Source organism: Thamnophis sirtalis, unplaced genomic scaffold (genome assembly GCF_051295495.1).
Source record: "Thamnophis sirtalis isolate CommonGarterSnake01/CBP01778 unplaced genomic scaffold, rThaSir2_p1.2 scaffold_2, whole genome shotgun sequence".
Taxonomy (NCBI): domain Eukaryota; kingdom Metazoa; phylum Chordata; class Lepidosauria; order Squamata; family Natricidae; genus Thamnophis; species Thamnophis sirtalis.
Genome location: NW_028261382.1, coordinates 103,259,237 through 103,274,236, shown reverse-complemented (window position 1 = coordinate 103,274,236; position 15,000 = coordinate 103,259,237). Strand labels below are relative to the sequence as shown.

Sequence of the window (15,000 nt, the reverse complement as noted above, 5' to 3'; positions counted from 1 at the left end):
CTCTTCCATCCATATCTATCTATCTATCTATCTATCTATCTATCTATCTATCTATCCATCCATCCATCTATTATCTATCTATCTATCTATCTATCTATCTATCTATCCATCCATCCATCCATCCATCCATCCATCCATCCATCCATCCATCCATCTATCCATTGTCTATTTATCATCTATCACCTTTCCATTTCTCTCTCTCTCTCCATCCATCCATCTCTATCCAACCATCCATCCAGCCATCTCCATCCATCCATTTGTCCGTATCCATTCATCCCCCCACCCATTCCCCCCCACCCACAAAAACACAAACACCCCCACCCACAGATATACAACTCTAAGGAAAAATATCTGTTTGAAGATGTCTTTCATTTTTGTTTGTTTGAGCCAAGGAGACACAACACTGCAGAACTTGAAAAGGTGGGGGAAAAAAAGGATAATGTTGCAATCAAAAGAGAAGATTTGCTTTGGTGCACAATCGTAAAACACTTCAAAACTGCTGATCAGAGTCTTTCCTTTATCCTCCCTTCCGACTTAACGTTGCCGGCTTTCACCATTTCAGCGTAGAGAGAGAGAGAGAGAGACATTATTTTACGATCACTTATTTTTATGTTTCTTTAAGCTACCCAGAGCGGTTGAGATATGAAGTATTTAACTGAAATATATCGGCTAAATATTTACTCGGATAAATGCATGTTTGACTAGAGGTTCGAGGCGAGTAAGAAAAATAAAGACATATTGAAAGAGAGCTGGAGGTGTTTCAGGATTTTGAGCAGCTGACTGTATTTTTTGGGGGGGATTTTTAGAAGCCCCCTCCCCCCCCGTGATGTTTGCAAATGAAAGTTGCCAGGGCCATAAATTATCATCCCCGTTACTCGATCTGACAATCCTGCTTGGATTTCCAGAGGGTGCAAAAGATAAGGGTGCATCAGTGAGGATTTCTAGAGGATGCTGAAATAAGGGTGAGGGGAGGATGGGGAGGGGGAGACGCTGCAAATGAAGATGACTCTCAGGGAATTTGTAGCAGAGACATTTGGGCTCCTCTGCTCTGCTCTTGATTGACAATTCAACGTGGCAGAAAATCAGGCCGACCTCAGACCCAAGTGAAAAAGAATCCAGCACCAAAGGGCTGTTTTTATTTTGCTGTCCATGGAGCTCATCCAGCTCAGGGTTGTCCCCAAAGGGCCTTTTTTTCACCTCCCAAAAAGGCACTTTCTTTATTTTCTCCTTCAAGACATTTCGCTCCTCATTCCAGAAGCTTTAAAAAAAAACACAGATTAAGAGAGTTAGAAGGGACCTTGGAGGTCTTCTAATCCAGCGGTCACCAACTGGTGATCCATGGAGCACTGGTGATTGAGAAAAGTTTGGTGGTCCTCAGAAAAATTATTTGCATTTTTGCTATTGCCCTAAATCAGGGGTCCTCCAGCTACGGCCCCTGGGACAGATACGTGCAATGAACACTTGTGTTGCTGCTGAGAGTCTCCCCTCTTTTTGGGTGGGTCGGAGGGGGGCAGAAATTCCGACTTGGGGTCTGCTTCAGTCTCCTGGTGGGGAGCTTTTGACGAAGGCTGGTGGCGAAGAGCCAGAGGGCCTCATTCCAATGGGACTGCATCATGGCCTGGAACTGGCTGACCATCTCAGCCTGCTGAGCCTCCAAGTGCCGGTAGCTGGCCTTGCACTCCTGCAGGACTTTCCTCTGCTTGGAAAGCCTATGCTTCTAGTCCTCAGTGAGGTGATTCTGCTGAGCCTCCTCCTCGGTCACATCCAATTTGAACTGAGCCTATTTGCCAACTCTGTCCACAGACCACTAATGTGATCTGCCTAATGACCGGCTGGGTGGGCGTGGCTAGGTGGTCATGTGACTGGGTGGGCGTGGCCAGCTCGATGTCACTCACGTTGAGGGACGCCTCGCCAGCCTCTACTCGCCCCTCCCTTCCCAGCCCTTCCTCGCCTGCCCGTCCGGGCTCCTTAGGGACCCAACATGAAGCAGTTGCTGGAGCTAAGCAGCCACCAGGAGAAAGAGTTGGCAAAACAGATCTCTCTCCCTCTCTCTCTCTCTCTCTCTCTCTCTCTCTCTCTCTCTCTCTCTCTCTCTCTCTCTCTCTCTCTCTCTCTCCCTCCCTCCCTCCCTCCCTCCCTATCTATCTATCTATCTATCTATCTATCTATCTATCTATATATCTATCATATATCTATCATCTATCTATCTTCTATCATTTATCTTCTATCTACTTACCATATATACTCAAGTATAAGCCGAGTTTTTCAGCCCACTTTTTGGGCTGAAAAAAGCCACCTTGGCTTATACTCGAGTCAGTGAAAAATTTGCCCGAAATGGAGGAGAAAAAGGGGCGGGGCCATGCCGCTGGGTGACACTCGTGAATGGCCCAGTGCCCCTGTGAGTTTCCCCTCCCTCTGTGTCAGTTTGCCGCGCAGCGCGCACCGCACCATCCCCCCTCCTCACGTTCTAATGTAATGCAGGGCTGTCTTACGATTCCCCTTCCTCCCCCTCCTGCCGCTCTGCAACGATGTCCCACCTCCTCCTTGTTATGGCAAGCAGCCACATAACGATGTCCCAGAGCTAGTTTACTGTTTTTCTTTGAAATAAATATTCAAAAACATTATTGATATCTATTTTTATTTTTGAAATTTACCGGTAGCTGCTGCATTTCCCACCCTAGGCTTATACTCGAGTCAATAACTTTTCCAGTTTTTTGTGGTAAAATTAGGTGCCTCGGCTTATATTCGGGCTGACCTATACTCGAGTATATATGGTACCTACAATCTACCTTCTATCTCTCTATCTATTGTCGAACTATATTTATTATATCCATCCATTCATCCATTTTTAGCCATCCATCCATCCATCCATTATATCCATCCATACATCCATTCCTTCCTTCCTTCCTTCCTTCCTTCCTTCCTTCCTTCCTTTCTTTCTTCCCTCCCTGCCTTACATCTATCTATCTATCTATCTATCTATCTATCTATCTATCTATCTATCTATCTATCTATCTATCTATCTATCTATCTATCTATCTATCTATCTATCTATCTATCTATCTACTCCATCCATCAATCCATCCATCCATTATTCTATCTATCTATCTATCTATCTATCTATCTATCTATCTATCTATCTATCTATCTATCTATCTATCTATCTATCTATCTATCTATCTATCTATCTATCTATCGTCTACCTATCTATCTTCTATCATTTATCATTTATCTTCTCTCTACTTACCTACAATCTATCATCTATCTATCTATCTATCTATCTATCTATCTATCTATCTATCTATCTATCTCTTATCTTCTATCTATCTATCTATCTATCTATCTATCTATCTATCTATCTATCATTTACCTATCTATCTTCTATCATTTATCATTTATCATTTATCTTCTATCTACTTACCTACAATCTATCATCTATCTATCTATCTATCTATCTATCTATCTATCTGTCTGTCTGTCTGTCTGTCTGTCTGTCTGTCTGTCTATCTATCTATCTATCTATCTATCGTCAGACTATTTATTATCTACTATCTAAACAGATCTGTCTGTCTTTCTTTCTGTCTCTCATTTATCATCTATCTATCCACCTACCTACTGTCTATTATCTATCATCTATCTATTCTCAGACTATATTTATTATCTACTTATATGATGAATGGAATTAGGCATTTTTAGCCTCGTGAAGAGAAGGCTCAGGAGACATGATAAAACGAAGTGCCTCATTTTAGGACCTCTTGCCACAGTTGTTAAGCGAATCGCTTCACGGTTGTTGAGGAAACGGTTGTTAAGTGAATCCAGCTTTCCCATTGATTTTGAAAAAAAGAAAAAAGGACGGCCGGACTCTAGGAGACTGCCACTGTCATAAGGACATGCCAAGAGGCCAAAGTTTAATCACACGGTCAATGGTCGTAAGTGTGAAAAATGGTTATAAGTCATTTTATTTCCACTGCTGAAAGTCTGTAGAGATACAGTCATCCAGGTTGACCCACAGATGCTTTCTTTTCAAGAGGCAACTTCCTTGTTTTTTTTTTCTTTTGAAAATGTTTCATTTCTTGTCCAAGAAGCTTCTTCAGCTCTGGCTGGATGGTGGGGAAAGGAAGGATTGATGCTCCTTGCAGACAGCTGGTCATTTGCATCCTTTTAGAGGGTTATTGAGGCCACTTGGGAGGTTTATCTGTGTCCTCAGGTCATGTACTGTGTCAGGTTTTTCCTTGAAGATGTTTCACTTCTCATCCAAGAAGCTTCTTCAGCTCTGGCTGGATGGTGGGGAAAGGAAGGATTGATTCTCCTTGCAGACAGCTGGTCATTTGCATCCTTTAAGAGGGTCGTTGAGGCCACTTGGAGGTTTATCTGTGTCCTCAGGTCATGTGATGTGTCAGGTTTTTCTTTGAAGACATTTTGCTTCTCATCCAAGAAGCTTCTTCAGCTCTGGCTGGATGGTGGGGAAAGGAAGGATTGATTCTCCTTGCAGACAGCTGGTCATTTGCATCCTTTTAGAGGGTTATTGAGGCCACTTGGGAGGTTTATCTGTGTCCTCAGGTCATGTACTGTGTCAGGTTTTTCCTTGAAGATGTTTCACTTCTCATCCAAGAAGCTTCTTCAGCTCTGGCTGGATGGTGGGGAAAGGAAGGATTGATTCTCCTTGCAGACAGCTGGTCATTTGCATCCTTTAAGAGGGTCGTTGAGGCCACTTGGAGGTTTATCTGTGTCCTCAGGTCATGTGATGTGTCAGGTTTTTCTTTGAAGACATTTTGCTTCTCATCCAAGAAGCTTCTTCAGCTCTGACTGGATGGTGGGGAAGGGAAGGATTGATGCTCCTTGCAGACAAAGCTGGTCATTTGCATCCTTTGAGAGGGTCGTTGAGGCTTATCTGTGTCTTCAGGTCATGGGACTGTGTCAGGTTTTTCCTTGAAGATGTTCCACTTCTCATCCAAGAAACTTCTTCTGCTCTGACTGGATGGTGGGGAATGGAAGGATTGATGCTCCTTGCAGACAGCTGGTCATTTGCATCCTTTTAGAGGGTTATTGAGGCCACTTGGGAGGTTTATCTGTGTCCTCAGGTCATGTACTGTGTCAGGTTTTTCCTTGAAGATGTTTCACTTCTCATCCAAGAAGCTTCTTCAGCTCTGGCTGGATGGTGGGGAAAGGAAGGATTGATTCTCCTTGCAGACAGCCGGTCATTTGCATCCTTTAAGAGGGTCATTGAGGCCACTTGGAGGTTAAGCTGTATTGTCAAGGTGCAAACAGTTCCAAGAAGGCTCCACACCCATTTGCACCACTCTGGTGACCCTGAGGACACAGATAAACCTCCAAGTGGCCTCAACGACCCTCTAAAAGGATGCAAATGATCAACTTTTGTTTGCAGAAAATATAAATCCTTCCATCCCCACCATCCTATCAGAGCTGAAGAAGCTTCTAGGATGAGAAGCGAAACGTCTTCAAAAGAAAAAAAAAACAAGGAAGTCCAGTTGCCTCCTGAAATAGCACCACTGGGACGTTTTTTTCAGTGCTGTTGTGACTTCGAAAGAAACCTTTGTAAGTTGAGGACTACCTGAATACACAGAACAGTTTGCGTTCAATTGCAACAGCCCTGAAAAAAGTGACTTACGACCGTTGTTCGCAGTTATGACCGTTGCCGCGTTGGCTGTGATTCGCGTGATCCAAATTGAGACGCTCGGAAACTGTCTCATATTTATGACCCGTCGTAGTGTCCCTGGGGGGGTGTCACATGATCCCCCTTTTGCAACCGTCTGACAGGCCAAGTCTATGAAGGAAACCAGATTCACTTAACAACACGGGGCAACTAACTCATCAACCGCAGGGATTCGCTTAATAATGGAGACAAGAAAGGTTGTAAAATGGGACGAGTCTCACTTAAGAACAGAAGCGTTGGGCTTAGTTGCGATCATAAATCAAGGATGAGCTGTACGGAAGTGCTTGGGTTAAATCACCTTGTTTGAGAAGACGCGGAAAAAAGGACAATATCCGCGCTGAGGAGGAAGAGGAGGATTTAGCAAAGCAATTGACGTTTTATTTCAAATAAAGGGCAATTTAAGGAGAATTACTTTGTCAAGGAAACAGAGAGAAACTTCTATCCAGTTTGAAGCCTTTCTCCATTGCCTTAGACATCTGATGGTTGTGTTGGCAGTCCTCGACTTACGACCCCGATTTTCTCCAGCTGAGCGTTACGGGAGCTTTGGCTCATTTAACGACCTTTCTCGACACCGTCATTAAGCGAATCCCTGCAGTTGCGAAGTTAGTAACGTGGTTTGTTAAGCGGATCTTGGTTTCCCTCCTGGACTTTGCTTGCTAGAAGGTCGCAAATCGGAACCACATGGGCACACACACACACACACCCCCCGCAGGACGATGCGACCGTCGTAGATACGAGTCGGTTTCCAGGCGCCCGACGTTTGATCACACGATTGCTGGGGAAACGCTACAACGGTCGTAAGTGTGGAAAAAAACAGCCCCTTTTTTTTCACTGCTGTTGCAACTTTGAGCGGTGCCCCAAATGAACTGTTGTAAGCGGAGGTGGTCCTTGACTTACAACACTTTGTTTAGCGACCGTTCGAAGTTACGACGACATTGGTTAAAAAAAAAGCAACTTAGGACTCCGTTTCACCCCTACGACGGTTGCCGCCTCCCCAGAGCCCTGAGTTGGTTGCCCCAGCGCCTCAATTTTCATCCTGTGACTAAGGGCACGCTTCAACGGTCGTAAGTGTGGAAAACGGTCGTAAGCCCCTTTCTTCAGTGCCATTGCCACTTTCCAAATGGTCATTAAGAGCCGAGGTGGCGCAGTGGTTAAATGCAGCACTGCAGGCTACTTCAGCTGACTGCAGTTCTGCAGTTCGGCTGTTCAAATCTCACCGGCTCAGGGTTGACTCAGCCTTCCATCCTTCCGAGGTGGGTGAAATGAGGACCCGGATTGTTGTTGGGGGGCAATATGCTGACTCTGTAAACCGCTTAGAGAGGGCTGAAAGCCCTAGGAAGCGGTATATAAGTCTAACTGCTATTGCTATTGCTATTAAGTGAATGGTCGTAGGTTGAGGACTGCCCGTACACCCCATCCCATCAAACAGACCCTTGGCCAGGGACGTTTCTTGCTGGGAAGTGCCGGGCATTGGAGGCCTGTAGGTGTGAAAGGGAGACACAAGTGTTTGGGATCCACTTTTCACAAACTTTCGTAGCCTGAGGAGGTCTGTCTCCATGCAGCCCCAAATCCATTTTAGTTTTTTCATCCCCCCCCCTCCACTGTCGGGTGTGAAATGCCCCTCCCCTCCTAATATGGACGGTAGGTGTGGAAACAGCTGCTGCCGGGGGTGTGCGAGAGCGTGGGAAGCAAGCCACGTGCTGGGTGTTTTGCACACCACATGGACTTTGGGGCGGGTTGCCGTGCGCCGGAGAGTCGTGGTTTGCGATAGAGGGTGATGTGTCATGCTGAGAGGCAGGGTGTGTGTGTGTGTGTGTGTGTGTGTGTGTGTGTGTGTGTGTGTTGGGGGCTGGATGTGATAAGTGCCACAATGAAAAGAGCGTGCAAGCCCGTGGCTCAAAGTGAGCAGCCTTCCCAGAGAGACGGAGGAGAAGGGAACATTTGTCGCTGAGGACTTGCAGCTGGAGAAATGGCCTTTCTCGCACTCTGAGCCCCAAAAGCAGCCAGGTAGGAAGTGCTGGCCCAGGCTATGCGCGCGGGCATTAGTTGTGCCCCCGCCCCCACATGATGGCTAAGAGACACGCGGGACCTTTGACGTGAAGCGGAAGCCTTAGAAAATCCATCCGCGTCCAGCTTTCGTCCTAAACTGGCTTCTATTGCCTTCTTGACTTCCCGAGATCTCCTGGTGGTGTCCTCTCCAGGAAAAAAACAAAAAACCCAACCACCTAGGCTGGAAAGGGAATGGGGGTGGCGAGAGACCTCAGTGAGGGCTTTGGGGCACAACCTCCTGGCTGGGGCAGCAGGAGAAGGAGGGCAGAAATCGGGGTGGCATCCAGGTAGGTTCAAAGTTATTTTTGTGGGGTGGGTGGGCTCTCTTGTTTCTGCATTCCTTGCTGCCTTGAGGAGGGGGAGGGAAGGGAAAGGGAGGGCCGTGTACGCCGTGAGCACCGGAGGGAGGGAGGGGGTGTGTGAGGCTAACTGTGGTTGTGATGTTTCCTTCAGCAATGTGTTGGTGATGCTTGTTTTCTCTTCCCCTCTTGTCGTCCCCTTTCTCTCTCTCTCTCTCCCTCCCTCTATCCTCCTGTGTGCGCGTCTCTTTCTTCCTCTCTCTCTCTCTGTGTGCCTCTCTCTCCCCCCTTTGCACTCGCTTCCCCCTCCTCCCTCCTTTCACAGACCCTCCTCCTCCTCCATCGCCACCACCTCCTCCTCCTCCTCCTCCTCTTCTTCTTCCTCCTTCTTCCCATCTCAGCTGGGCGCCTGGTCCTGGAAAGGCTGCCGAACGGTCCTCGTCGATCCTTTCCGAACCAAATGCTTCTGTGACCGGATCTCTACCTTCGCCATCTTAGCCCACATCGCTGCTGACATGGTAAGCCCCTGCCAAGGGAACATCTCCCGCTGCCAGCCAGCCAGCCAGCCGGAGAGGGGGGGAAAAACCATTGGCTCCTTCCCAGAAGGTGGAGGAAGAAAGAAAGAAAGGGAGGAAGGGAGGGAGGGAGGGAGGGGAAGGGGGAAAAAAAATCCACAGTCCAGCCTGTGTGACATTTCCAGCTTGCTCGGTGCACGCCTGCGTGTGGCAGAGGTGGGGTGTGTGTATCTCTGTGTGTGTTTCTCTCTCTCTCTTGGGTGCATCACAAAGATTTAGCGTGTCGGGGCAACTGTGACTGCATGCCTGCCCAGCTAGAGATGTGCAAAAGCATCTCTCTAGCTTATGCACATCTCCGAGCTATGTGTGCATTGGCGCTGCACAATCTTGCACATTCGCCTTATCTAACCGAGGCCACATTTTCTTTCTCTCTCTCTCTCTCTCTCCTTTGCTCGCTTTGAGAATCATTGACCTGAATCATCCGCCGGGGATCACAACGGCATTCAAATGTCACCCTGTTTTTTTCCCCCTCTTGCGCCTTTTGACCCCCTATTCTCAGTCAACGCGGAGCTCCTTGGTGATGGGGCAGGGGGTGGGGGTGGGGGTGGGGCTGGCTTTGATTTGGGAGGGTTGCAAATGGGTCAGCTGTGCCGAAATGCTCTGGGTATGTATCCAGGCCTCTTTTTAAAGCTTTGCAGCGCTGAAGGAATGGAGGTGGTGGCCTCCTTCGTCCTTTGGAAGAAGGAGGGTTGGCAGCTTAACTCCTTTCTCCACCGTCTGGCCGGTGTCCAGTTTCAACTTCCAACTCTTAAAGAGACTTTTGGGGGGTCTTTTGGTGATGGCTCGGTCTCGGAGTTCTGCATGCCTTCTTCATCCTTCTTCTTCTCCCTCCCCACCCCTTTTTATTTTTGAGGTTAGGGCTGGAGGGTGGTTCAAAGGAAGGATGCAAGCTTTGGGTCTGGTTCCCCCCAAAATGCAACCCCCCCTCCGCAGATGTTTGCATGAAGGGGTGGGGATGTGGCTTTGGCCCAGATGTGTCTTTCCAGGGACGGTGGGACGCTGGCGAGAAAGTTTGCGGGGAGGGGAGGTTGAAATTTGGTTCCGTCAAGATCAGAAGTTTGGATGGAAGGAATGTAGGTGTGGATTTTATTTTATTTTATTTGCTTTTTATGTGCGTTGGGGTTTGTTTCTCAGTTTCGCTTCGGATTTAGCAAAGTCGGCTGCCCTTCTAGGTCAAGTTAAAATCCGCCCCTCTCCAGCCCATCCCTTGGGCGGCTCTCAGCTTTCCATCCTCCTCCTGGGTTGAGCTCCTGGAAATTCTCAGGAGTTTCTTCTACTTCTTCTTCTTCTTCTTCTTCTTCTTCTTCTTCTTCTTCTTCTTCTTCTTCTTCTTCTTCTTCTTCTTCTTCTTCTTCTTCTTCTCTTCTTCTTCCTGCTTCTGCTTCTGCTTCTGCTTCTTGTTCTTCTTGTTCTTGTTCTTGTTCTTCTTCTTGTTCTTGTTGTTGTTGTTGTTGTTGTTGTTGTTGTTCTTCTTCTTCTTCTTCTTTCTTCTTCTTCTTCTTCTTCTTCTTCTTCTTCTTCTTCTTCCTGCTTCTGCTTCTGCTTCTTGTTCTTCTTGTTCTTCTTGTTCTTCTTCTTGTTCTTCTTCTTCTTCTTCTTCTTCTTCTTCTTCTTTCTTCTTCTTCTTCTCTTTCTTCTTTCTTCTTCTTCTTCTTTCTTCTTCTTCTTCTTCTTCTTCTTCTTCTTCTTCTTCTTCTTCTTCTCTTCTTCTTCTTCTCCTCTGCTTCTTTGTTGTTCTTGTTCTTGTTCTTGTTCTTGTTCTTCTTCTTCTTCTTCTTCTTCTTCTTCTTCTTCTTCTTCTTCTTCTTCTTCTTTCTTCTTCTTCCTTCTTCTTTCTTCCTTCTTCCTTCTTCCTTCTCCCTGCTTCTGCTTTTGCTTCTTGTTCTTCTTGTTCTTGTTCTTGTTCTTTTCTTCTTCTTCTTCTTCTTCTTCTTCTTCTTTCTTCTTCTTCTCTTCTTCTTCTTCCTTCTTCTTCTCCTCCTCCTCCTCCTCCTCCTCCTCCTCCTCCTCCTCCTCCTCCTCCTCCTCCCTCCTCCCCTCTCTCTTTTCTCCTCCCCCGACCAGGAAGGGTGAAGAGAAGATCGTGGGGATGGGCCAGGAGAGAGGAGGTTTCCTGGAAAAAGGCAGGTTTTTCCGAGATAGGTTTATTATTAGAAACACTAATGTATTTGGTCCACTAGTTGCCATGGAAACATCTGCACTGAAAGTGGCTTTCAAAGTGCCAGGTTGTCTACGTTGGAGGGAGGCCCGAAGCCTCTGGAATTGGGGCAGGAGAAGATGTGGAAGAGGGTGGTGGGTAAGGCTTAAGGGGTCCTTCTTAGGATGCCCAAAGTGGGATCAGTCACAACATCCAAACCACCAAGTTGCACCCCTTGTCCCATTTCTTGGAGATGTATAGATTTACAGATGAACCGAGTTGGAAGGGACCTTGTAGGTCATCTAGTCAACCCCCCATCCAAGCAGGAGACCTTACACCATTTCTGACCGGTGGCAGTCCAGTCTCTTCTTGAAAGCCTCCAGTGATGAAACTCCCACAACTTCTGAAGGCGACTTCTGTTCCATGGGTTGATTGTTCTCACTGTCAGAAAATCCCTCCTTATTTCTAGGTTGAATCTCTCCTTGTTCAGTTTCCATCCATTATTCCCTGCTTGGCCTTCGGGTGCTTTGGAAAATAGCTTGACACCCCCCCACACCTCTCCGTGGCAGCTTCTCAAATATTGGAAGGCTGCTATCCTGTCTCCCTTGGTCCTTCTCTTCACTAGACTAGCCAGGCCCAGTTCCTGCAACCGTTCATTGTATGTCTGAGCCTCCATTCCCCTCATCGTCCTGGTTGCTCTTCTCTACACTCTTTCTAGAGTCTCAATCTTTATCATGAAGTGTTGGTACCACTTTATAAATCCTTATTATGATCTCACTTGGAATCCTGCATCCAGTTTTGGTTGATGTAGAAAAGATGTGGAGACTCTGGAAAGAGTGCAGAGAAGAGCAACAAAGAGGATTAGGGGACTGGAGGCTCAAACATATGAAGAACGGTTGCAGGAACTGGGTATGTCTTAATAGAAAGAAGGACTAGGGGAGACATGTTAGCAGTCTTCCAATATCTCAGGGGCTGCCACACAGAAGAAAAAGTCAAGCTATTCTCCAAAGCGCCTGAGGGTAGAACAAGAAGCAATGGGTGGAAACTAATCAAGGAGAGAAGCAACTTAGAACTGAGGAGAAATTTCCTGATGGTTAGAACAGAGTCCTTTGTGGGCAGCAAAATATCTCTATTTATTTGCTTGCTTGCTTGTATCCTGCCTTTATAATTTTTGCAACTAATTCAGTACATTTATAGATGCCACATTTTTTGAACATTTGACCTAAACTCTAAAGGAGATGGCGAAACTGAAATGTTCAAATTGTTTCCCACAGGTGCCTTTTCACCATCACTCCTTAGTAAAAGTGGACTATTCCCCATCAAATTTCATCAATGGGGTTTTAATAAGAAAGCTTTTTCCTTAAAACAAAATGCATAGGTGCAGTATATGTGGTATCTTGCTCAACAGTAGTAACTGAGAGAGGGATCTTGGAGTCCTAGTGGACAACCATTTAAATAGGAGCCAGCCATGTGCAGCAGCTGCCAAAAAAGCCAACACAGTTCTAGGCTGCATCAACAGAGGGAGAGAATCAAGATCACGTGAAGGGTTAATACCACTTTATAAGGCCTTGGTAAGGCCACACTTGGAGTACGGCATTCAGTTTTGGTCACCATGATGTAGAAAAGATGTGGAGACTCTAGAAAGAGTGCAGAGAAGAGCAACAAAGAGGATTAGGGGACTGGAGGCTAAAACATATGAAGAACGGTTGCAGGAACTGGGTATGTCTAGTTTAATGAAAATAAGGATTAGAGGAGACAGGATAGCAGTCTTTCCATATCTCAGGAGCTGCCCCAAAGAAGAGGGAGTCAAACTATTCTCCAAGGCACCAGAGGGCAGGATAAGAAGCAATGGGTGGAAACTAATCAAGGAGAGAAGCAACTTAGAACTGAGGAGAAATTTCCTGACAGTGAGAACAATTAATCAGTGGAACAGAAGTTGCCTCCAGAAGTTGTAAATGCTCCAACACTGGAAGTTTTTAAGAAGATGTTGGAGAGCCATTAGACTGATGTGCTGTAGGGTTTCCTGCTTGAGTAGGGAATTGAACTATAAGACCTCCAAGGTCCCTTCCAACTTCTATTCTGTTGTTATTATTACTCTGTTGTTATTATTAACAACCTCATTTGCACTTTAATACCCTTAGAAAATGACTTTACATTGTACCAGTGTTCCCACAACATCCCCAAGAAGGTCAGTTAAAGGTCCGGGGGCTTCATCCACACAACATGCTAATTTTCTTTTGTTTTATTCCCTGTTGGGGTTTCTCTTTTGGTTGGCTTTGTTGATGCTTGTGATGATGGGCGCTTTATGGCGCGTGGCAAAGTCTTAATACAGAAAAAGGAAAGGAAGTGGAAATGAAATGAAGAAGATCGTGCAAAATCCCCACTTACGTTTTTAGGTGTATTCCTCTCCTTTTTTAAAAAAAAATAAAACAAAACCACTTGAGAATCTTCAGGTGGTCCTCGACTTACGGCCTCAATTGAGACCCAAAATATATGTTGTTAAGTGAGGCATTGTTTAAGTGAGTTTCACCCCATTTTATGATATTTCTTGCCACCGTTGTTAAATGAATCACTTCAGTTGATAAGTTATCAACATGGTCGTTAAGTAAATTGGGCTCCCCCGTTGACTTTGCTGGTCAGGAGGTCGCAAAATGGGATCGTGTGACCCCCTGGAACGGTCATAAATACGAGTCCATTGCCAAGTGCCTGAATTTTGATCACGTGATCGTGGGGCTGCGACAAGGGTCATATAAGTGGGAAATCTTGTCGTAAGCCGCTTGTTTCAGTGCCGTTGTAACTTTGGTCAGTAAATGAACTGTTGTACATTATCACATTCTACTATCTAATAGAGGTCAGAAAGGTTGCCAGTTCAGGGGTTCAAATCCCGAGCGCCGCGTAACAGAGTGAGCTCCCGTTACCTGTCCCAGCTTCTGCCAACCTAGCAGTTCGAAAGCAGGTAAAAAATGCAAGTAGAAAAATAGGGACCACCTTTGGTGGGAAGGAAACAGCGTTCCGTGCGCCTTCGGCATTGAGTCCCGCCGGCCACATGACCACAGAGACATCTTCGGACAGCGCTGGCTGTTTGGCTTTGAAATGGAGATGAGCACCGCCCCCTAGAGTCGGGAACGACTAGCACGTATGTGCGAGGGGAACCTTTACCTTTAAGTTGAGAACTCCTTGTGCAGGTAGTCCTTGACATAGGACCACAATGGAGCCCAAACCTTACGTTGTTAAGACAGTTGTTAAGTGAGTTTCGCCCTGTTTTGCAATGTTCCTTGCCACAGTTGATAAGTGAATTGATTGATTGATAAGTGAAGTGAAGTGAACATTGGTTGAGTTACTAGCACCGTTGTTAAGTGAATCTGGCTTCCCCATTGACATAGCTGGTCAGAAGGTCGCAAAAGGGGATCACACGAGACCCTGGGACAGAACAGCTGACATAAATGTGAGTCATTTGCAAAGCATCTGAAGTTAGGTCCTGGGGATACAGCAATGGTAAGTGTGAAGAATGGCCACTTTTTCCAATGATGTTGTAACTTCAAACAGTCACTATATGAACTGCTATAAGTTAAGGACTACCTGTACTTTAAATCAAGATTTTACTGTCCCAGGGGTGCTTTTTTTTCCAAGAGGCAGCTGGACTTTCTGTTTTTTCTTTGAAGACATATCACTTCTCACCCAAGAAGCTTCTTCAGCTGTAGTTGGATGGTGGGGAATGGAAGGATTGATACTCCTTGAAGGCAGCTGGTCATTTTGCATCCTTTTAGAGGGTCGTTGAGGGCACTTGGTGTCTTCAGGTCATGTGCTGTCTCAGGTTTTCTTTGAAGACATTTTGCTTCTCCTCCGAGAAGCTTCTTCAACTCTGGTTGGATGGTGGGGAATGGAAGGATTGATACTCCTTGCAGATATCTGGTCATTTGCGTTCTTTTTAGAGGGTCGTTGAGGCCACTTGGAAGTTTATCTGTGTTCTCAGGGTCACCTGAGTAGTGCAAATGTATGGGGAATGCAAATGGGTGTGCAACAGTTCCAAGAAGGCTCCACACTCATTTGCACCACTCAGGTGACCCTGAGGACACAGATAAACCTCCAAGTGGCCTCAATGACTCTCTCAAAGGATGCAAATGACCAGCTTTGTCTGCAAGGAGTATCAATCCTTCCATTCCCCACCATCCAGTCAGAGCTGAAGAAGCTTCTTGGATGAGAAGGGAAACATCTTCAGAGAAAAACCTGACACAGCCCCATGACCTGAGGACACAGTTAAACCTC

General features: G+C 46.2%; 1 protein-coding gene across 1 annotated transcript in view; it reads left to right on the top strand.

Moving 5' to 3' along the window:
- The window catches only part of ADGRB1 (adhesion G protein-coupled receptor B1), a 303,358-nt gene that overhangs the window by 205,990 nt on the left and 82,368 nt on the right, over positions 1-15,000 (top strand). Inside the window, 1 exon segment of the mRNA XM_087706632.1 lies at positions 8,348-8,540. Coding sequence (XP_087562758.1) covers positions 8,348-8,540 — 193 coding nt within the window.